Below are 23,562 nucleotides of genomic sequence, written 5' to 3'. Positions count from 1 at the left end.
TTTCACAACATCAAGTCAAACTACTGATCCTGAGAGGATTTTTTTATTGCTCTCACCAAAACAGTAGATGTATTTTCTCTGTTATTTTAGTCCTGCTGTGTGTTTACTGGTTGAGATGTGTGTAGTGCTCATGCAGAATAATGTTGTGTTTTTGGTTATGAAGCTGATTCAGGAGCTGTGTCTCGTTTCACAGGTTGCTACCTCTAGAGGTCGTATTTAGCACAAAAATTGGTAAATTGGGTTATAGCAGGTAAATTTTAATAGTTGTAAATACTGCAGTTAGTGCATTTGTTGAGACGATATTTTTATAGGTGTTTTATTTGTATTTTGTACTGTGAGTGGACTTATTGGTAGAAATGTTTATTGTACACTGTATTAACTTGTTGTCACTTTGCCGCTGTCCAGGGACTACAGATGAAAATTAGCTTGAAGCTATTTCTGGTCTGTGCAACACATTTGTTGTGCAACGTCCCTGTCAAATAAACAATAAATAAATAAAAAAAGTATTCTACGTTTGCATACATCATTGAGGCTGTCTCATTTCAGAAATGTAAGTAGGACTTTTTGAAGGCGGCCTTCGAATGCGCTCTTCTTTCACAGGAATTCGGAGGATACATGAGGTGTATCCTTTGCTGCTGCAGATAGCCCACAATTCTTTGCGTTGACGTCAACATCTGTTGCAGATGTACATACAAACGAAGATGTGGTGTTTAAATGTAAGTAGTTCAAGCTTGCTTTTTTTAAAAAGTTGTATTTGCCTTAACTCCACAAGCATTACCCCAAGTACAAGCAAACACATTTTAGTGTGACATTTCTTTCCAAATTTATAAAAAAAAAAATTATTCACTCATTCATTTACAATGTAACGATGCTGCCGTGAACGTGTTGGCATAGCAACGTGATACTTCATGTTTCCTTTCCTGCCCGTGTGTCCTATGAAGGACGTCTTGTGTAATTCTGATAAAGGACTCTCTGTAGACCACATCCTTCAGAGGATGAGTCCTCGTGAGGATACAAACTTCGAATTTAAATGAAATGAGACACAGCTAGTATCACGTGTCTCTGTTATAAACATAATGCTGTACAGTATTTGCAGCTGCTATTAACTATACAGAGCTTTAGTGTTGATACTTGTTCATATGCAAATGTATTTTTATATGCCTATCCTGGAATTTACACTGAAGTCTTAAAAAAGCCACACAAAAACCAAGCATTTCATTTAGGTGGGCAGAAAATGTGGAAAGTAGTCATTTATTACTAATGAAAAATCTTTACTGATATTATTGACTGACTGCCTGCTGTATGCAAATAGTGGGAAATTTCAACCCGACTCTTAAAAATACTTGTGTCTGTTTCTGAGGTCAGCGGAATGTGGAATCTGGGAATTTTTTGTGTACTAAAAAACGTTTTCTTTCCGTTAAGCAGATGTGAATTTACTCATTGCCTGACTGCGGCTCACAACGATACTGCATGTGCCTATTCCAGAAGCATAGGTAAACCTGCGTTTATTAGATTCCAGAATTCTTGGAAAAGAATCAAATTCCAGGACATAACATCCCTGAGTGAAAACAATTCCAGTGCCTGAGCATCAAAGAACTGATTTTTTTACTGTATCTTTGATGTCTTTTTAAGGACTTTAGCACTGTTAGTAAATCCAACTTAATGCCCAGATGGTGCATATTGGTCTTGGCTGTAGCCCCAAAACGCAAACCAAGCAGAACATCTACACAACTGTGAACACAACACATCGAACTTACTAACCACTTCCTCCCAATAACCATTAATGAAGCGATTTGTGTTTCTCTTCGAGACTACCGAGCAAACCTCCAAACACATGTTCAGCAGATTTCACTACAGAACGCTAGTGATGCGGGGAGAGGGAGGGTAGAACGGGAGCGACTTTGCTCTATAGGAAAGGGGAGGGTGCCAAACAAACCGGATTCCGACTCCAGACCACAGAGCTGAGTGGCATTCCTTCTCTCCGGTGTGATAGCTCTACCTGCCGTTTTAGCCTGACCACAGGCAGTACGGGCCAAACCAGACTCCATGGAACAGTCATCACAGCCTGCAGAATGTGCCTCACTTAAGACTTTAAAGTGGTTAGCGCTACAGGCTATAAAATGTGCACATTAAGAGTCTTTGAGTTAAGAGTTAAACACATGCAAGGATTATACAGCTTACGCACATGAACGACAGCAAACAAAAAAAACCTGACTTTGCACAGTAAACAAACTGATACCAGCAGTACATACAATAATCAAACAAAGAACAAAGTATGAATCCAACACAATTATAGAAACAATACTAATAGTTTATTCGAAAACCATACAGTAGACAATGTATCAACATTGTGAGCATTTTCTATTTAATGAAATACTTTATTAGCACAAAAGCACTAATAAAGTAGTCTATATGTCTCCTTCACTTCAAGTCTTATTAAGCCACACAATAGCTTCACATAGAATATCTTTAGGGATATTCCTCAAAATTCATTTGTTCCCAAAAAACATATTATCAGTATGGGTTTTGGTATGACATTTGAGTACACAAGAAGTCATTTATGAGTCAACTACTCCGTTGGATGTTAGAAAGTAATGGTCATTGTCCAGCATTAATGAGGCTTTAAAGAGGAAGTTTCTTCAGGATCCAGGATCGTAGTAACTCCAGTTCCTGCTGACACAACTGATGGTTGAGGTCTGGGATGGAATGGAATTGCGTATTGAGGCCAGCTTTCTTCAACAGGGAGTTTGTCTCTTTACCCCAGCTATGGAAAACAAGCTCATCTGCTGTGCCGTGGCATTGGAAAAGCTCAGGTAGAGGTCGCTGTGCTACGCTCTCTACTGCCTTTAAAGGGTAAGATATACTTTACAGGCATGGGTTTTACCTTGATATTATATACTAGTACTAATAATACATAAAAACTACCTGATATACAACTGAGTCCGTGTTGAGAAAGCTGGACAGAGCGAAGACACCGGCAACATCCTGATGGTATCTGTAGACCAGATTTAGTGCCATGGCTCCACCCATAGAGAACCCACCTTGCAAAAAAGATATAGATAACAGACAAGGTTTCATTCACACTTAAATATAGACACATTTCTTCTGTCTATTAGGAATATACCACTGGGGTTAAAATTGATGCACAAACATGGAGACAGACAGATAACCTACAAGTGATCAAAGAAGTAGACATGATGTGGACAAAGGGATGACCATCAGAGGAATGTAGGAATATTACAGAATCCACTGAGAAGGCTTTACAAGGGCTGTAGATCAAGCAAAGTAACAAATTAGACATCATTTAAAGGATAACTCCACTTTCATAAAAAAATCCTGATAGTTTACTCACTCCAATGTCATCCAAAATGTTGATGTCTTTCTTTCTTCAGCCGAAAAGAAATTACGTTTTTTGAGTAAAACATTCCAGGATTTTTCTCCATATAGTGGACTTTAGTGGACCCCAGTAGTTTGCGGTTTCAATACAGCTTCAAAGAGCTCTAAACAATCCCAACTGAGGCATAAGAGTCTTATCTAGCGAAACGATTGCCATTTTTACCAAAGAAATAATTACTTTTTAATAAGAAATTTTTAACCACAACCTCTCATCTTGCACTAGCCATGTGACCCGCCAAACGCAACCTTACGTATTACATATGTGAAACGCACACTTGTGGATCATTTTAAACAATAAACTGACAAAAAGGCATTAATTAGCATCATTCAACATACAACAACGTTTGAACGCTCCTCTTTCTCCACACTTGTAAACACTGGTAGTTTTGCTTATGTCATGTGTGACCTTTTCGACATGATTACGCAATATGTAAAGAAGAAGAAGTTTCATTTTATATAGCACCTTCGAATGGCTCAAGGCCGCTTCACATAGTATTATACAATACATTAACACTTCCAACTACACAATACAACATATAAGACCATATACACAATACAAACACATTAGGACAGATTTAACAACATTATCCATAATAAGTATTGAAGAGATACATTTTAAGTTGGGCCTTAAAGGTAGACAAAGTTAGTATTGTACGAAGTGAAAGGGGTAGGGAATTCCATAATTTAGGAGCATTAACCTACCACCTACGGTGGACAAATGAAAACGAGGAATGGACAAAAGACCAAGGTCAGATGATCTGAGGGACCGGGCAGGAGAATAGGGGCAGAGAAGGTCAGACAGGTATGGATGTGCAAGACCATGTAATGCCTTAAATGTGAGAAGCAATATCTTAAAGTGAATGCGTGACGCCACAGGTAGCCAGTGAAGATCATGCAGTAGTGGTCATGAGCTGGCGCGTCACACGGCTGGTCCAGGCCAAGAAGTTGTGGTTAAAAAATTATTATTAAAAAGTACTTTTTTGGTGAAAATGAAGATTGTTTTGTTAAAAAAAGACCCTTATGCTTCGTGCCTTTAAAGCTGCATTAAAACTGTGAACTGTTGAGGTCCACTTAAGTACACTATATGGAGAAAAATCCTGGAATGTTTTCCTCACAATACTTAATTTCTTCTTGACTGAACAAAAAAAGACATCAACATCCTAAATGACATGGGGTTGAGTTAATTATAAGAGTTTTTTTTATGAAAGTGGAATATTACTTTAAGGTCTTACCAACCCTGGCTGGGGCACAGGGCAAGGTTGAATGACGTTCGAAAGACCCAAAACACACTTAGACCCCAGGTAACATCACAGATGATATGTTAGAGCTCATCTAAAGATGTGTCTTGAACTAGAAGGCAGTGTACTGTCATATCAAATGAAGTCCATGCCATCATTAATCACGTGGTTAACAAAGGCATCAACAGATAAAGTTATGTTTTTAAACTAACTTATCCAGGTCACCTGCTAGCTCAGGGCTCCAGATGGTGGCATTTTGGCACCAAAATTTGAGAGTGTGCCACTGAATTTTACATCCAGTAGCACATGTGCGACCAGTAAATTTGACCTTTTTTGTGATGTGACACTGAATTTGAAACAGCACGTTGTACTTTCTGCATCTATCATCAAAGTATTTATTAGTAATACAGTGGAAATTATTAGAAATGTGAATATTTGGTTAGCATGTTGATTTACTGTGTGTGCCCCTACATTTTCTGGTTGCGCCCCTAAAATTTTCAGTTGGGGGCCACTGTGCTCCTAGTGAAAAAAGTTAGTCTGGAGCCCTGTAGCTCCAATGAATAAAACAATTATAAGCATTGATGTATATAGTTTATAACAAAATGTCACAATTTTCTGTCATTTTTAGTAGTAAAATATTGACAGCATACACTTAGAATTGATGGGAGACAACCTAAACCCCATTCACACAGACCTCTGGTCCCAGAAAATACCCATAAAATTGCCAGACAAGCGTCTGTGTGAACACAAACTCGTCCCGTTAATCTTTTGGGATCGTTGCCGGAAAGAGGACCTAGTCAGATACACGGATAACCCTCTGTGTGAACAAAAAGCCGAAAGAATGCCGTAATGGGCGTGTCGTAGTGAGGACGCGCGTGTCATCAAAACATAAGTTATGGTTCAGCTCCTTACAACGAGAGATAACATGCATATAAACATTCACCACGAGAAATGTTCCAAACTAGATTGAAGCAGTTATCAGGAAATGATAAATGAGACGCATAAACAATGACGCACGTGCCGTAGTGAGGACACGGGTGACATGGCAACATGAAGTTGGTTCAACTCTTTAAAATGAGGGATTTACAACATTCACGACGAGAAATGTCAGCAAACTGGACTGAAGCAGATATCAGGTAAGTTAGCTCGTCACTTACTGCGTTGAAATGGAGATCATTCAGCAGCATAAAAGAATATCGCGTCACATGCTCATTTGAGCTATAATAAACGAAAATACCCGCACGTCATCCCAACAAGATATATCGTTCAGCCTCTCAAATTGCAGGTTTTTAATGCATATAAACAATCACGATGAGAAATGTCTGAAAACTGTATCAAAGCAGAGATCAGGGAGCTCGTCAAATATCCATTCTGAACCGGAGATCATTCACCAGCATAGAACTGTGCGTGTCACACGCTCCTTTATAGTCTTATCATAAACAAAAATGCATGTGAGTGGTTCTAGGAGAGAGAAATAATATATAATATGCAAACTTCATACGCTGTGTAGAAGAGAGGGCGGGACTTTCAACAGGTCACGTGTCTTTCCAGGACCATCAATCATGTCAGTGTGAATGAATAAAAAATCAAACGGTCCCAGAAAATTTCCAGGATGCCTTACCCTTGTATTTTACGGAATGTCTGTGTGAAAAGGGCTCTAGTGGTGGTTGCTCACATGTTCTCACTGACCAGCAGGAGTTGGCTGTGGTGGAAATGGTTAGGGAAAGGAATGACAGACAGATCTGCTGTCTGAAATGAAAGTTAGTGATAGCACCTTTACCAATGTCTTTCAACTATTGCCCAACTTTTGAAGAAGCGCCGGGTTTCTATAAAACAAATTTACCTGGTTCCACTTCAGAGGTACCATCTTTAGGTGAAACGACTGAGTGCAAAAAAAATTTCAGGTAAAGCACTGCTTCTCAAACTTTTTTGGCGTGCGTTTCAATCTGGCAAAAATCAGATGCTGTAGAAGATCATACTGTTGTGTTTTGATGAATAATGTTTTCATTACATATCACAATGATCTTACTTTTTAAACAAGAACTAGAACGAAAGCATCAAACCAGGTTTTGAGAGAATGACTAGCTGCAATACAAGCATGATCAGAGTTTTATATAAAAAAAGCAGTCCCATATCTCCAGTCGGCTCAAGTTAAGTGAATTTAAGTTTTCTATGTGAATCACAAAAAACTGGAGGAAAGCTCGACTTTAGTTCCACATCATGAAATCTCTTCTTTCAAGCCTGTGCTTAATCTCACACATCTGGGCAAATCTGGGCACAACATCTGGGAAAGTGAAGAAGTACACATCAGTCTGTCAGAGCAGATGGTATGAGCCATGTTAAGATAAAGGATAGAGTTCACATTTTATATAACAGAGGTGATGCGTTTATTTGTAGCTTCAGGACTAACAAACTAACAATTGAACAAAGCAAAAAGCTACGTGTGCACTTTTCCTTTAAGACGCACTGCAAAGTGCCGCCTCCATCCTAACATGAAACTCCACATAGTTCCTACACCCTAGTATCGTGTGGCTTTGACACCTATCACTTCAGGTCTTTCCCATTAATTCCAACACCTAAAAAAACTGAAATACACAGAACTATCCTACAGCCAGTCTTTTGAAAATGTTTCCATGGAAAGTTCTGCTGCTTGTCAGTCCATCAGCCTGGGAAGTGGACTCAGCGTACAGACCACTTCGTTTCTCCAGCGTGCCGAGTGACTCCAATGAGTATTTATAGTTAATGACAAAATGTTATGATTTAGGAAGATAATATTTCAGCAGTCTCACAGGAACATGTGTTTTTTGAATCAGTGTCTTTGGAACCGAGTTAAGGGGCTTTTCTGTCCTTCCACACAGAGCCTTTTCACACAAAGACCTTTTTTGTAAATTTTCACGTTTTCTTCGCAACTATTCCGAGGTATGTTATTGGCTGGTCAGTTAACCCTTCGCCAATCATTTCCGTTAGAACTAGTTCCCCCCAGAATGAAAACTCTATCATCATTTTCTCACCCTCTGTTATTTTTATTTTTATTTAATAGGGACCATGCATATTCATGAACAGTGTTGTAAAGACAGACAACATGTAAATATGCCAGAATTAGTAAAGAAATACTACTTTTCATCTGTAGTCCCTAGGCCGGTAACAAACACTAACCAACAACATACCACATTAATTCACTATGACAGCTACAAAGAATAATGAAAAATACAAACAGACACATTTAAATAGACAGAATAAAATACAACAACAAAGATGACATTTTAGTATCAGTAAAACAAGTGCAGTATATGTGTTGTTCCACACACGTAGTCCTCTTCCTTACTTTCATGAAGAGATGGGTCACATGGGTTTAGAATGACATTATTCATTTTATGATACTAACATTTAGAGCTTAAAGGTCTTAAAGGAGGAGTTCAGACCCCCCCCAAAAAGAAAAGTGGCATTAATATACAAACAGGGATCATTTAATTGAATTCAATATAGTGTTTGCACAATACTGTAGAACTCAATTCAACTTCTAATAATTCATTAAACATAAATTGTGTGACACTCATAATCATTTCCCAAAACCTCATAGAGTAATTATTTTAAACTCTTTATAGTAAAACAGCAACCAAGACACCTCAAGCACCTCTAACACTGCTAGCAAGATTGTACTCCGTAATATTGGATTTTAGTATTTTTAGAAGAAAGCAAGACTTTGGGGAATGTAGATGGGGGTAGAATGGAAAGGAGGAAAATTAAAAAGAGGATACACTCTAAAATACAGTACTGCTGCTGTTTGCCAGTAACTTATTGTAGATTTAAATGTATGTTATTTACTGGCAACAGTTTGTTCAAGTCAGTTTGACAAGTCTTTCTGAGAACCAAAATCTGAAGGAAAAAACAAAAAAAGGTTGATGAGGATTTCTGGTTCCCAAAATGCTTTGCATGATGCTGTTATTTTATAGTTTTATTCTGTAAAGACAAAGGGCCCTATTTTAACAATCTAAGCGCATTGTCTAAAGTGCACAGCTCACGGTCTAAATGGGCGTGTCCGAATCCACTTTTGCTAATTTAACGAGGGTTAAATTGGTTTGTGCGCCGAGCGCACCGTCAAAAAGGGTTGTTCATATCTTTAAATGAGTAATGGGTGTGTTTTGGGCGTAACGTGCAATAAACCAATGAGAGTCTCAGCTCTCATCCCCTTTAAAAGCCAGTTGCGCTGGCACTATGTCTAATCCCTATTTAGATGATGGACTTTGTAAACTGAAAAACTAAGCGGAGAAAGAAGACCCCCAGTTTAAGATTAATGTTAAATAATTGTGTTGTTTTTCAATTGTATTGAAATTGTTATTTTTTAATTAAAACCTTTAAAACACGTTTTCTTTTAGTCACGGAAGTAAAAATAGCAGGCTTTTTATTGCTGTAAATGTATGGTATCCAATATAATCAAATAATAATTTACAAGTATGTAAGAAAGGGTTTGTACTCTAAAAGACTTTATTTGTAACAAACAGGAGATAAAGAATTTACAAACGTGCAGAGAGCCGAAGCGTTTCAGCACCGGGACAGCACCATGAGTTTTTTTTAAAGGTGACATAGAATGATTGAACGGGGTATTGTTCTCTGATATGTAGACAAAAATGTTTTTGTTTGGGTCTGTAATGCCTTAGAAGCTTCCTAAAAACCTCTCTCAGATAGCTCTATTAGGGTGGGGGATTTTAAACAAGTGGTTTTGCACCTATTTGGCTCCCCCTACTGGCTTAACTTGCAATCTCATTACTGATTGGCTGACTTTGCTGCCACTCAAAAAATGTAGCCAATTATTTTAAAGTGGAGGGGCAGTGAGATGCCTGTGATGTCATAAGCATCAGTTTTTCAGATTGGGCCATTTTCTGGCTGACATTTCTAAAAGAGGAATTTCTATAAGACCGAGATGTTTAGCATGTGCAGAACTTTTTGTATGTTTGTGAATGCGGGTAGACTACCATTATTCAACAAAGACAAGGTAAAAATGGTTTTTCATTCTCTGTCCCCTTTAAGCATTACTTAAAAATGTTTCTCATCTCACCATATCCACAGGTACAGTGTCATCATATACAATAAATCTGTGGGGTAGCATTTAAAAAAACATTTAAAAACAGATGCATTTGTTTAAAGCACAGCACTTATTTACTTACCAGGCGACAGGTGAAGCAGCTCTTTGTGCCTTCTAACGTCTCATAATCTGTCCTCATTTATGTCCAAGAGACTCAATAATAATCTTTTACATTTTACGGTCGAGAATTTGACTTTTTGTTGGTCAATGGCGTAGTCTAGCCTCAAAATAGCAACGCGCCAACAATGCGCCTGAACACACCTCATTTTCAGACCAGAACGCCCATGGGCACAAAAATGGGTGCAAATGTATTTGCTATTTAAACAACGTGGCGCTAAACGTGAAAATTATCATTTTGCCGTGTTGAAACTAGCAAATGACACTTGCGTTGCGCATTGCGCTGCATTGCGCCGGGTGTAAGATAGAGCCCAATGACTTGTTAATGTCCGTTTAACTTTGAACAAACTGTTGCCAGTAAATAACATCAATTAAAAACCAGCTAGTGTAGAGATGTAAAGCAGTAGTCATACCAATAATCATCCTGTGTTTGGGTATTCCTGCTTGAATCTCATCCTGGACAATGGCACTTAAACGATTGCACATGGAATCTATTGACTCCAAATGTTCTGGACAGTCCTGAGAAATCTTATGACGATCAAACCACACGTGAGACTGAGCCCCTCGCATGGGTGTGTAGGGCCTAAAAAACAACACATTTTAAAATTAAGCGGGCAGCATGCTCGTCTGAATGAAGAGACTTGGAAAGACCGCAAACTAAAGCTTGTTCATGACTGTATTGCTATAAGATATAAAAATTTCTTTATCTGGAATTATCAGGGCGTCTATATGAATAGCATCTAAAACGTGATATTATTCAGTGAATGAAGTTACAAAGGTCAAAGAAGACATTTAATGAATGCACAACATTATAAACCACAGACAGATAACAGTAACAGTAAATAAACGTTTACCTGGCTGGTGCTGTGGGGTAAATCATCCGAATATTTTCAAATGCCAGGTTTTGTCCCAACACATCGCAAACCCACCTGAGTAATCCCGGCCCTGTGTCTCCTGAACGTAATGAGAGCAAAGAAAAATACATAACATGAACATGACTCTACTACCATCAGACTAAATTAGTCTAATTGTAAGCGTGGGCCCAGTGGTCAAAAATAATAATCTCAAACGAGCTGGACAGCAGTTCAGTGGATCCCAAAAAGGTGATTTATTATGATGAAAAAGGAAAATTATTTACATAATCTCATACTGACATACAAACAAACTGAACAAAACAAAATTGCAATGATGTGCAATGAAAGGCTACACCAAATAATTTGGTCCAACTTGCAACAGGGTCTCACTTTTGGCCTCTACAAAATCAAGACTGACCTGATAAGCTCTATAGCACCTTATTTATAAGGGCTAACTCCTCCCTCGGCCTGTACCAAATGAACAAGCAGGGATCAAACATAAAAACATTATACACAAAAATAAAAGAACACTAACAATCACAAATAACATTGTGTAAACCCATGGGTACTTAACCATACACACACAAAACAAAAAAGAAATGAAAAGACAAGAAAAGAAAAGGAAATAATTGTTTAGCTGCTATTCCCCCTCCCCCAGACAAAACTACAAATGGTTCAGTCCAATTAGGGGTATGCTACAAATACCTGTTTGAATCAGATGGACTGTTTGATAGTGCAGCATAAGACTGGAAGGCCTACAGCCACAACAAAGTTTTGGTGGAAATACTTACAAGAATAAAAGGTAATTCTGACTGCAAATAAACTGAGTTGTGAAGTTATTTTGTCTAATAACAAAAGGTATAGTTGAATTGAACAACCAAAAACAAACAAACCAATATATATACAAGACTCATTTCAAATAGGAAAAACAATTACACAACTCCATTCTGATTTAAAAGATGGAAAATGCCGGCATAATCAGGTAGTGATGTGTGCATGTGTGTCAAGTCCATGTTTCATTTTCTGTCATCAAGCTTAGCTTGTGACATTTCCCCCCCTTTCTCCAGACACCTCATGAGGTGTCCGTGAGAGGTAGTCCGCAGTACAATTTTGGGTGCCTGATCTATAAAGGACGTCAAAATCAAACGGTTGAATTGCTAAAAACCATCTGGTAATTCTAGAATTAGTGTCTCTCATTTGACCCAACCAGGACAAAGCCCGATGATCAGTTTCTAGTCTAAATTTCCGGCCCAGCAAATAATAACGTAGGGAGTCCAGGGCCCATTTGATAGCCAAACACTCCTTCTCCACCGTAGAGTACCTAGACTCACGGGGAAGGAGTTTCCTACTAATGTAAGCCACCGGTCTTAGTTGTCCTGACTTCCCCTGTAACAAAACAGCTCCAATGCCATGCTCGGAAGCATCGGTTTGGACAGTAAAAGTCTGTTCAAAATCAGGACTCTGCAGTATTGGCTCCTTGCAGAGTGAGTCTTTTAAGCCCTGAAAAGCAAGTTCACATTCATCAGTCCACACTACCTTGTTTGGTTTGTCCTTTTTGGTGAGAGTGGTCAGTGCAGCAGCTTGTGCAGAAAAATTTGGTATAAACCTTCTATACCACCCACTAAGGCCAAGGAAGGACCGCACTTGTTTCTTGGTCTTTGGCCTTTCAGCAGACTTAATAGCCTCAATTTTGCTGACTTGGGGTCGAATCACTCCATGTCCCAGAACAAATCCCAGATACTGTGTTTCTCGCTTGGCCAAAAAACACTTGTCAGAGCGAAGGGTGAGGCCTGCACTTTTTATCCTCTCTAGAACATCCTTTAAGTGAAACAGATGTTCTTCCCATGATTGGCTATAGACGACAATGTCATCTAGATAGGCAGCTGCGTACCCCTCGGTACCTCGAAGGAGTTGATCCATCATTCGTTGGAAGGTGGAAGGTGCCCCATGGATTCCAAAAGGTAGGACCCGGAAGTGGAAGTGTCCAAACGGTGTTCGGAAGGCTGTCACTTCCTGACTCTCTGGGGTCAACGGAACCTGCCAATAGCCCTTACATAGGTCTAGGGTGCTGATGTACTTAGCTCGTCCCAGTCGTTCCACAAGGTCATCTACCCTGGGCATGGGGTAGGAGTCAAACTTACTGACGCTGTTTACCTTCCGAAAGTCCAAGCAAAAACGAAGGCTGCCATCCTTCTTGGGCACCAAGATGACTGGACTACTCCACTCACTGGCAGATGGCTCTATGACCCCCATACTCTGCATGGTTTCCAACTCCTCTTTAAAGGTAGACAGGAGTCGTTCTGGTATTCTGTAAACAGGTTGGCGAATTGGTTTAGAACTGTGTAGGGTAATGTGGTGTGATACCATGTTGGTTAGACCAGGTGTCTCTTTAAACAGACCAGATGGTATCAGGTCCAGTAATTGCTGTTTCTTATATTCTGGCAGATGGCTGAAATCCAATTGAGCAAATTGGCGAGGAACTGGGAAGTATTGTTCCTCTACTTCCTCTTCGTCTTCGACCGCTCGGATAAACAAGGTTTGCTCTGGACTTGGTTTACTGGTAACAGTTGGAGAAACAGTAGATGGAGGCTGTGCATACCATTTTTTTAGTAAATTAACATGAAATGTCTGCAATGGCTTGTTTCTAGATGGGATGTAAATTTCATAGGTGACCTGGCTTAACTTCCTTTGAACTCGGTAAGGGCCCTGCCACTTGGCCAGTAGCTTGTTTTCTGTAGTAGGCAAAAGTAACAATACCTCATCTCCTTCTTCAAAGCTGCGGGTTCTGGCTGTTTGATCATACCATTCTTTTTGACGTGCTTGGTTCTGAAGGAGGTTTTTCCGTGCCATAGCTGTCGTTTTTTCCAGCTGCTCCCTCATCTTCAGGACATAAGACACAATGTTTATTTGACCTGGCTTTTCTGATGCTTCCCAGACCTCCCGTAAAACATCAAGAGGACCTCTGACTGGGTGAGCGTACAGTAGTTCAAAAGGAGAAAATCCTGTTGATGCTTGAGGTACCTCTCGATATGCAAATAGCAGGTATGGCAACCACTTGTCCCAATCCTTTCCAGTCTCTGAAACAAACTTTTTCAGCATATTTTTCAGGGTTTTGTTGAACCTTTCAACCAAGCCATCTGTTTGAGGATGATAAGGGGTGGTTCTTACTCTCTTAATTCCCAATAGTTGATAAACTTGGTGTAGGGTGCGGCTCATGAAATTTGGCCCTTGATCTGTTATGACTTCCTTGGGTATGCCTACTTGAGTGAAGAATCTAAGAAGTGCAGTTGCTACCTGCTTAGCAGTGATTTCTCTGAGAGGATAAGCCTCAGGGTACCTAGTGGCATAGTCACAGATAACAAGAATGAATCTGTTCCCTGACTGGCTTCTTTCTAGTGGACCTACCACATCTACTCCAATACGCTCAAAAGGCATATCAATGACAGGTAATGGGTGCAGTGGTGCATATGCCGGTTTATAACTAGTTGTAAGTTGACACTCAGGGCAAGACTTGCAGTACTCTTTCACTTCAGTATACATCTTAGGCCAATAAAACCTCTTCGATATTCGCATTAGGGTCTTCATGAAACCTAAATGACCAGACCAAGGAATCGTATGTCCAAGCTCAAGCACCTCCTTCCTGTATGCTTTAGGTACAACCAACTGGGTTCCTTCTTCCTTACTCTTTCTATAGAGAAGGCCTTTCTTGAGAACATATGTTTCTCCAAAACCTTGCAAAAGGCCACCTTCTTTCTCAGCTTGCTTAAAACACTCCACTAGAGAGGTATCTTCCTTTTGTAGCTTAGCTAGGTTGTTAGGTATGGTAACATCTGCCTCGGTTAGTTCAGGTTCCCCCAGTTCTAACTCAACATGGTCAGTGTTGCCAACAAGTCCCTTCACTTCCTCCCTACGCCGCTCTAACCTCTCTTCGTCAGTGGGCTTATGCTCTACCTCTATGTCAGCAGTTGAAAAGGGCATTTCATCCAAAGCATTAATTTCTGTATCCTGCCTTATACGCTGGGTTTGGGCTCTTGTAACTACACCACACAAAGTGCTGCTCTGCACTAGATCTGACAAAATAGGGACATCAGTACCCAACAATATGGGGTAGGGGAGATTGGTGGCTACCCCCACTCTCATCAGATAAGGCTGGCTGTGTATCTCAATATATACATCTGCTGTGGCTAACTCGGTTTTATCTCCATGTACACAGACAATGGAGATGGTTTCATCCTCATTCCATATATCTCTAGGGATGTACTGAGACTGTACCAGAGTACGGGAGCAACCTGTGTCTATCAGGGCAGTGAGTGGTTTGCCATTAAGCAAGATGGTTATAGTGGGTTCTGGGTTATGGGGATGGGAGGGGGAATGATTTGGGCGGGGCACCCAGCATAGACTGGTGGTTTTGGGCTTTTTTAAGGGGCAAAAAGGGCTAGTGTGACCACGTTCTCCACAATTAAAACACACAACATCTGGCCTGTCAGAATGTTGCCCTAATGGTGGTGCCTTAGAAATACAAGTCTTATTGTGAATGGGCTTCAGGATCTTAGCTTGGGTAGTGCTATGAGAGTTTGAACCAACCCCAGTCCCCTCAAACTTACCCCTGCCAGGATGTAGGATGCCTGCATAACGGTAGTTGCCAGGGCCCTTTCTTGCAGCAATGTAGGCCTCAACAAGCATAGCAGCTTCTTCAGCAGTGGAGGGATTCCTTTCTTTAACCCAAGTCCTTATTTCTGGGTAGAGAACTCGCAAGTATTGCTCCAACACCAGAGTCTCCATAATGTCCTCCTTGTTGCAACTGTCAAACTTTACCCATTTGCAGAACAGATCCTTGAGGCGGACGTAAAGTTCTTGTGGAGTTTCCTCTAATGCCGTCTCACGACTTCGGAATCTCAGTCTATAGGTTTCAGGGTTTATTGCATATTTAGACAAGATTGCCTGTTTGACCGCATTATAGTCCTTTGTTAGCATAGGGTCCATAGAGACAAAAGCACTCCGTGCTTTCCCAGTCAACAACGGAATAAGGCGTATAGCCCAATCTTCCTTTGGCCATTTGAAAACTTCTGCCAGTCTTTCAAAGGTCGTGAGGTAATGCTCAATGTCGTCGTTGTCTTCCAGCCTTGCAATACGTAGTTCTTGGTCCATTCCTCGGGCAGGCTTCCCTGCAGTGGAAACCTCAGCTCTGGTGTGTTCAAAGTCCAGCTGTATCTGGCTGACCTGATGCTGAAGAACTTTGTATTGTTGTTCCCGACGGGCCGTCTCTCTCTCTTGCCTTTCATCACGGCTTCGCTGATATTCCATAAAACTCTCGAACATACGGGCAAGACTGGTGATGGCCCCATCTCCTCCAGATGAAGTAACTTCAGCAGTGGGCAAACCTCCAGTTGCACCTTGTCTCTGCTCTTGCTCAGTGCCCTCCTCAGGCTGACTCCGCAGTTTTGGTGGCATCTCTTTGAGCAAAAAAAAAAATCCAGCTTATTTATGACCAGGGCTATCCCACTTCTGACACCATCTGTAAGCGTGGGCCCAGTGGTCAAAAATAATAATCTCAAACGAGCTGGACAGCAGTTCAGTGGATCCCAAAAAGGTGATTTATTATGATGAAAAAGGAAAATTATTTACATAATCTCATACTGACATACAAACAAACTGAACAAAACAAAATTGCAATGATGTGCAATGAAAGGCTACACCAAATAATTTGGTCCAACTTGCAACAGGGTCTCACTTTTGGCCTCTACAAAATCAAGACTGACCTGATAAGCTCTATAGCACCTTATTTATAAGGGCTAACTCCTCCCTCGGCCTGTACCAAATGAACAAGCAGGGATCAAACATAAAAACATTATACACAAAAATAAAAGAACACTAACAATCACAAATAACATTGTGTAAACCCATGGGTACTTAACCATACACACACAAAACAAAAAAGAAATGAAAAGACAAGAAAAGAAAAGGAAATAATTGTTTAGCTGCTATTCCCCCTCCCCCAGACAAAACTACAAATGGTTCAGTCCAATTAGGGGTATGCTACAAATACCTGTTTGAATCAGATGGACTGTTTGATAGTGCAGCATAAGACTGGAAGGCCTACAGCCACAACAAAGTTTTGGTGGAAATACTTACAAGAATAAAAGGTAATTCTGACTGCAAATAAACTGAGTTGTGAAGTTATTTTGTCTAATAACAAAAGGTATAGTTGAATTGAACAACCAAAAACAAACAAACCAATATATATACAAGACTCATTTCAAATAGGAAAAACAATTACACAACTCCATTCTGATTTAAAAGATGGAAAATGCCGGCATAATCAGGTAGTGATGTGTGCATGTGTGTCAAGTCCATGTTTCATTTTCTGTCATCAAGCTTAGCTTGTGACACTAATGTTTATTAAAGAAACCGAAAACTTTGATTTGCTTGAATAATAATTGGTGTTTTGTGGTGGGTTTTTATCTTTGAACACAAAAGTGCATACTAGACATTTATAATGTACAGGATTGTTGTTCCCACCCTATATTAGGTGTATTTAAATGCTGTGTACTTGAATATTCATACATTGTACTTTTTGTGCACATACTGTGCGTTCACATATTCATTCTGGGTTAATTTAGGGGTGGTTGGAGTGTTGAGTGTATATATATATATATATATATATATATATATATATATATATATATATATATATATCTATATATATATATATATATATATATATATCCTTGTACATTTAATATACAATAATATTAAATAAGTTGTTATGGGAACTGTATCCTTTATTCTGGACAGTAACTATAAGTATGATCGACCAAAAAATGTATTTATCAAATGTTTGCTGGAATGCAAAGTGTCTCTGTCTTGTATTAAATCTAAAAGCACAATAAAGTTAACTGGCAAAGGCTACAGTAAGTCGGCGTCAACAAAAACGGGTGGTTGTGTGTATTTCTGTGCATTATTTGTTGTGTCCATCTATGAACATGTGAAACGGACGCATGTATCAGAAGCGTCTCGCGCTCTTTTAGAATTGTGTTTCTAAATAAGGCATGATGGGAAAAAGCATGGTGTGGTACTAAAAACACAGTCACTTAAAGGTTTTTTTAAATCGTGTACGGTATTTAAACTCCCACTGGACTTCGGTCTGTCAAACTCTTCTAAAAGCATGGACGCAATCATGTGTGAAAGCCCGCTTAAATAAAGTCTGACTGCTCTCTTGACCATAAGAAACGCGACATTACGTTTACACTACAATGACTTTAATAGCATAAAAAGCACCTGAGCCATGAAGAAAGATAACAGACGCAGTATGTTTTCCAGTCTGACTCACAACACTCCTCTGTAGCGTAACTGCGGCCATTTTCATCTCGCGTTGTCTCGCGATATTCACCGTATAACTAAACCGCGCATTGGCCGCTTTTGTCCGCTCCTGTGATACGTCAGCGGCGCCGCCATGTTAGATGTGGCAAGCTAGCCTGTAAAACGCGAGTAAACGGGGGAGCTACGATTTTTATATAAAGCAAAATATGTTTTACATTAGGCTACATGATTTTTGATAATCATTATATTAATAATAATTCATTTTATTTCTAGCGTGCTTTTCTTAAACTCAAAGTGCTACAGCATACAGAGAGAATAAACAACAATGGAATACATTAAAATAGTAACATTCAATTACAAAACCAGTTCTTAAAAGGTATGTTTTTACTATATACACTTCTTAAAACAATCCAATGTTGGAGAGTCTCTATTTTCCGGTGGTAGAGCATTCCATAGACGTGATGCTGCGATCAAGAATGCTCGACCACCCATAGACTTTAATTTATATCGAGGCTGCTGGAGGATGCATGACCTGGAAGAGCCCAGAGAGTGAGCTGGAGTAAGATCAATGACCAAACTGCAAAGATAAGCAGGGGCCATCCCTTGAATAGCCTTATATGTCAGAACCAATGTTTTGAATTCGATATGTGCTTGTACGGGCAGCCAATGTAAATCAAAGAGTACTGGAGTAATATGTCGACGAGTAGTTTTATGTGTCAATAACTGGGTGGCTGAATTTTGTTGTAATTTTTTGATGGATCGATTTGGGAGATCAGAATAGAGCGCATTGCAATAATCCAGCCTCAATGTAATAAAGGTGTGAATGAGCCTCTCTGCATCTGACAAAATATTGATCTGTGTGGAGTACATAAATATTTAATATAGCCTACAGTTGATTAGAATCTTGATTATTAGTGTAATGAATTATTATTATTAATATTATTACAGATGTAGGTCTTTATAGGGAATAGCTAATTCAAAATGTAAAGTCATTTGGATAACTTTATTAATGAATGAATGTGCTTTCAAGAGCTTTAGCTAAAGGTATGAAAACATAAAATGGAGATATTTTTTACTGTAATATAAAATTATTAATTAATTGAAGAATTAGTTTAAAGGATTTCATAAGTTTAACAGCGTTTTATTACCCTATAGAAATATAGTCATAATTTTCACTTTATTCTTGCATTTTTTACATCATTCTCATCCCTCATTGGTTCCTGCATGCCTCATGACATTGCGTGTACCAACATGGTGCCGACTTACTGTCATTTTTATCTATGTCTTTATATTAAAATGTTTTAATAGTTAAATACACTCAAAATAGCAACTGTTTACGCTCACAAATGTATCATTTTGCTTCATAAGGCATGGATTTACATACATAATCATTCCTTTTTCTGATAATAGATGGGCTTCAAAAAAAGTCCACTATTCAATGCCATTCAAAGGCTAAGAGGAGTGTATAAGGTGAGTAAATTATGGGTAAGTTTCTTTTTTGGTGAACTATTCCTTTAAGCCCCATTAAATGAAGCAGAATTCAGTAATAAAAATACACACTGCATTAAAATAAACATCATTATTTGCTCATAAAGATTTAGGGGATGTCTAAGTCAATTTAAACACATGCTTGAGGCTTATCTTTCATAAACTAAGTGCTGTTTAACAGTGATTCTGGTACGTTTCAGTTGCTCTGACTGCTCAGACCACACAATATGAGTCCTAAATCTCACTTCTTCACTATGTGGGAGGGATGCTCTACATTTGTGTATATGTGGGTGTCTCTCTCAAATACTTACAAAAGACCAGAGTCATATTACTTGAGATCTCTCCTGCATGTTAAATCAATCCCGTATCACAATGTCTGTTTGGTCTGCCCTCTATAGGCAGCTTAGTAATTGATCTTTTACATTGTGAGATAGTTTGAGACTAATGTTATGTATTTTTATTTAACGTTAACATTTTTACACAATAGGTAAAATATTGTAACTGTTTGTTGTACAGTATTAAAACAACAATAATTTGCTAATCAAGTATTTTTTTCAGTACTATCTGTAATAATTATTTTACACATCAGAAATCTGACCCGCTCCCCCACCCCTGTTTTAAAATTGCTTGCATCATTGTAAGATGCTTAGTTGTGCCTCTGAAAGATTTTCTGAAAGATATTGCATCTGATGATCTAGTTTGATGACCTTCCTTAACAGCTTTCAGCACCACTAGTGGTTAGTTATTGGTGAAAAGCTTTTTGGTCTGCCTGGGGTTTAGTTTACAGTTGGGACAAATATAATACTCAGACCCGACCGTCAGTTTACCATGGCCTACCAAGAACATTTTCTCTCAGAATACTGGGACAGCATCCTTGATCTTTCCAAAAGGTCCTGGATGAGCTTCAAAGGGCTGAACTAAATCCAAAACCTATTATTCCTGGCTTATTGATGTATGATACCTGAAAAGAGAAGTGAAGTACTGAAAAAATATTATCAGTCACTAGTGGAATGGCAGGGATGTACTTTCCTTGGATTTTCCGGCGCAACTATAGTTTTTCAAAAACTGCTGTGTTGGCCCCCAAGAATTCTTCATTCGGTCAATAGGAGTATTTATCTCAGAACAAACTGTGCTCCCGCTAGACTTTACAATTCCTTTCCATTCCATTTCCAGTTTTTGCTTTGAATGGCATAGAGTAAAGACGAAGGCTTAAGGTCATACTGTAGCGTCTTCTTGTGTTTCAAGACTTCATAAACTGTGATGCGTATAGACTCTCCATTTAAATCTGTCATGTTGTGAGAGTTTCTTAAAGACTCATGTTGACTCGTATTACCACATGTTGGTTGAGGTACTGTAAGCAGCTGGTTTATGTCTTTGTGAAGGGATTAGTGAGATTACATAATTTTATTATTCAAATTTGCATGTTACATTAGTACAGTGAGTGTTTGTTCTTGCTGTGTCAGTGTAATGTTCCTCTTGGTACTCTTGGTTTCCACTACAATCGCCCTTTGGTGTGTGAGTGGCCTGGACTGGCAATTAGGGATGCAGCCGTTTTTCAACCAAGGCTGAAAATCCTGCAACGACTCAGTCCACAGCTCAACCCTCCCTTTTGAAACGCAAAGTGAAGCTATGTCGCTGCTACAGGACAAACACATCATTTTCTGAGACAACATGTTGACAAAACATCCTCTGTAGAGCGGTTTCGTCCATTTAGGGCTACTGTAGAAACATGGCGGTGCAACATGGCGACTTTCATGTAAGGGGACCCGGGGTGTATGAAGATAAAAACGGCTCATTCTAAGGTAATAAACAATAAAGTTCATTTTGTAAGGTCTTTATCCCACGGCAAAAAATAATAATAATTCTTTGCCCAAAAATATTATTTTAAATATATGCTAAACACATTTTGTAGAAAATAAAGCTTAATTAAATATATTTTTGAATAATAATAAAAGAAAAATGTATATAGTTTTAATCCTCATATATTAACAGATATTTCAAAATTTATCACAGGTGTAACAAATACATTTCTACTTTTACCACCCAAAAAAATATATATATATTTTCCTGGCCAAAATATAAAAGTTTGTATAAAATGTATAAAGTATAAGATGTATAAATGTTATATTAGTATGTGCAAAATATATAATTATATTTAATTTTAATCTTTTCAAACCTCTTATGTTTACAGGTTTGTAACACAAAGTTTTTCTACCAATGCGAGGTAAATATAAATCTGTACCAGGGTGTCTACAGGTAACATCACTGATGATGTGCCCTAACTTTGCATAAGAAGATTTATCTTACAAAGGTTTCAATATACACTCACCGGCCACTTTATTAGGTACACCATTCCAACTGCACGTTAACGCAAATTTCTAATCAGCCAATCACATGGCAGCAACTCAACTCATTTAGGCATGTAGACATGGTCAAGACGATCTGCTGCAGTTCAAACCAAGCGTCAGAATGGGGAAGAAAGGTGATTTAAGTGACTTGAATGTGGCATGGTTGTTGGTGCCAGACGAGCCGGTCTGAGTATTTCAGAAACTGCTGATCTACTGGGATTTTCACGCACAACCATCTCTAGGGTTCACAGAGAATGGTCAGAAAAAGAAAAATATCCAGTGAGTGGCAGTTCTGTGAGTGCAAATGCCTTGTTGATGCCAGAGGTCAGAGGAGAATGGCCAGACTGCCTCGAGCTGATAGAAAGGCAACAGTAACTCAACCACTCGTTACAACCGAGGTATGCAGAAGAGCATCTCTGAACGCACAACATGTTGAACCTTGAAACGGATGGGTTACAGCAGCAGAAGACCACACTGGGTGTCATTCCTGACAGCAAAGAATAGGAAAATGAGGCCACAGTTTGCACAAGCTCACCAAAATTTGACAATAGAAGATTGGAAAAACGTTGCCTGGTCTGATGAGTCTTGATTTCGGATGGTAGGCTCAGAATTTGGCGTCAACAACATGAAAACATGGATACATCCTGCCTTGTATCAATGATTCAAGCTGCTGGTGGTGGTGAAATGGTTAGGGATATTTTCTTGGCACACTTTGGGCCCATTAGTACCAATTGAGCATCGTGTCAACGCCACAGCCTACCTGAGCATTGTTTCTGACCATGTCCATCCCTTTATGACGACAGTGTACCCATCTTCTGATGGCAACTTCCAGCAGGATAAATAATCTCAGACTGGTTTCCTGAACATGGCAATGAGTTTACTGTACTCAAATGGCCTCCACAGTCACCAGATCTCAACCCAATAGAGCACCTTTGGGATGTGGTGGAACAGGAGCTTCATGCCCTGGATGTGCAGCCGAAAAATCTGCAGCAACTGCGTGATGCTATCATGTCAATATGGACCAAAATCTCTGAGGAATGTTTCCAGTACCTTGTTGAATCAAGGCCACGAAGGATTAAGGCAGTTCTGAAGGCAAAAGGGGGTAGTAGTAAGATGTACCTAATAAAGTGGCCGGTGAGTGTATATTTCAATATAAAGAAAATATCCAGTGAGCGTCAGTTCTGTGGGCACAAATGTCTTGTTGATGCCAGAGGTCAGAGGAAAATGGCCAGACTGTTTCGAGCTAATAGAAAGGCAACAGTAACTTAAATAGCCACTCGTTACAACCGAGGTATGCAGAAGAGCATCTCTGAATGCACAACACGTCGAACCTCAAGGCAAATGGGCTACAGCAGCAGAAGACAACACCGGGTGCTACTCCTGACAGCTAAGAACAGGAAACTGAGGCTAAAATTTGCACAGGCTCACCAGAATTGGACAATAGAAGATTGAAAAAAACGTTGCCTGGTCTGATGAGTCTCGATTTCTGCGACATTTGGATGATAGGGTCAGAATTTGGCGTCAACAACATGAAAGCATGGATTCATCCTGCCTTGTATCAACGGTTCAGGCTGCTGGTGGTGTAATGGTGTGGGGGATATTTTCTTTGCACACTTTGGGCCCATTAGTACCATTAGAACAGTGTACCCATATTCTGATGGCTACTTCCAGCAGGATAATGACCAATGTCATAAAGTGTGAATCATCTTAGACCGGTT

At 39.4% G+C, this 23,562-nt stretch overlaps 1 protein-coding gene across 1 annotated transcript; it reads right to left on the bottom strand.

Annotated features, from left to right (window-relative positions):
* Positions 1-2,319: 2,319 nt before the first annotated feature.
* lyplal1 (lysophospholipase like 1) lies at positions 2,320-18,072 on the bottom strand. The gene is made up of 5 exons (XM_065246399.2): positions 17,967-18,072; positions 10,689-10,788; positions 10,248-10,417; positions 2,926-3,041; positions 2,320-2,844 (listed from the first exon to the last, which is right to left on the bottom strand). The coding sequence occupies exons 1-5, from the start codon at positions 18,052-18,054 to the stop codon at positions 2,623-2,625; spliced, it is 696 nt and encodes a 231-aa protein (XP_065102471.2). The 5' UTR covers positions 18,055-18,072; the 3' UTR covers positions 2,320-2,622.
* Positions 18,073-23,562: the final 5,490 nt, after the last annotated feature.

The sequence above is a fragment of the Paramisgurnus dabryanus genome, chromosome 13 (genome assembly GCF_030506205.2).
Source record: "Paramisgurnus dabryanus chromosome 13, PD_genome_1.1, whole genome shotgun sequence".
Taxonomy (NCBI): domain Eukaryota; kingdom Metazoa; phylum Chordata; class Actinopteri; order Cypriniformes; family Cobitidae; genus Paramisgurnus; species Paramisgurnus dabryanus.
This window is presented reverse-complemented; position numbering and strand designations above follow the sequence as displayed.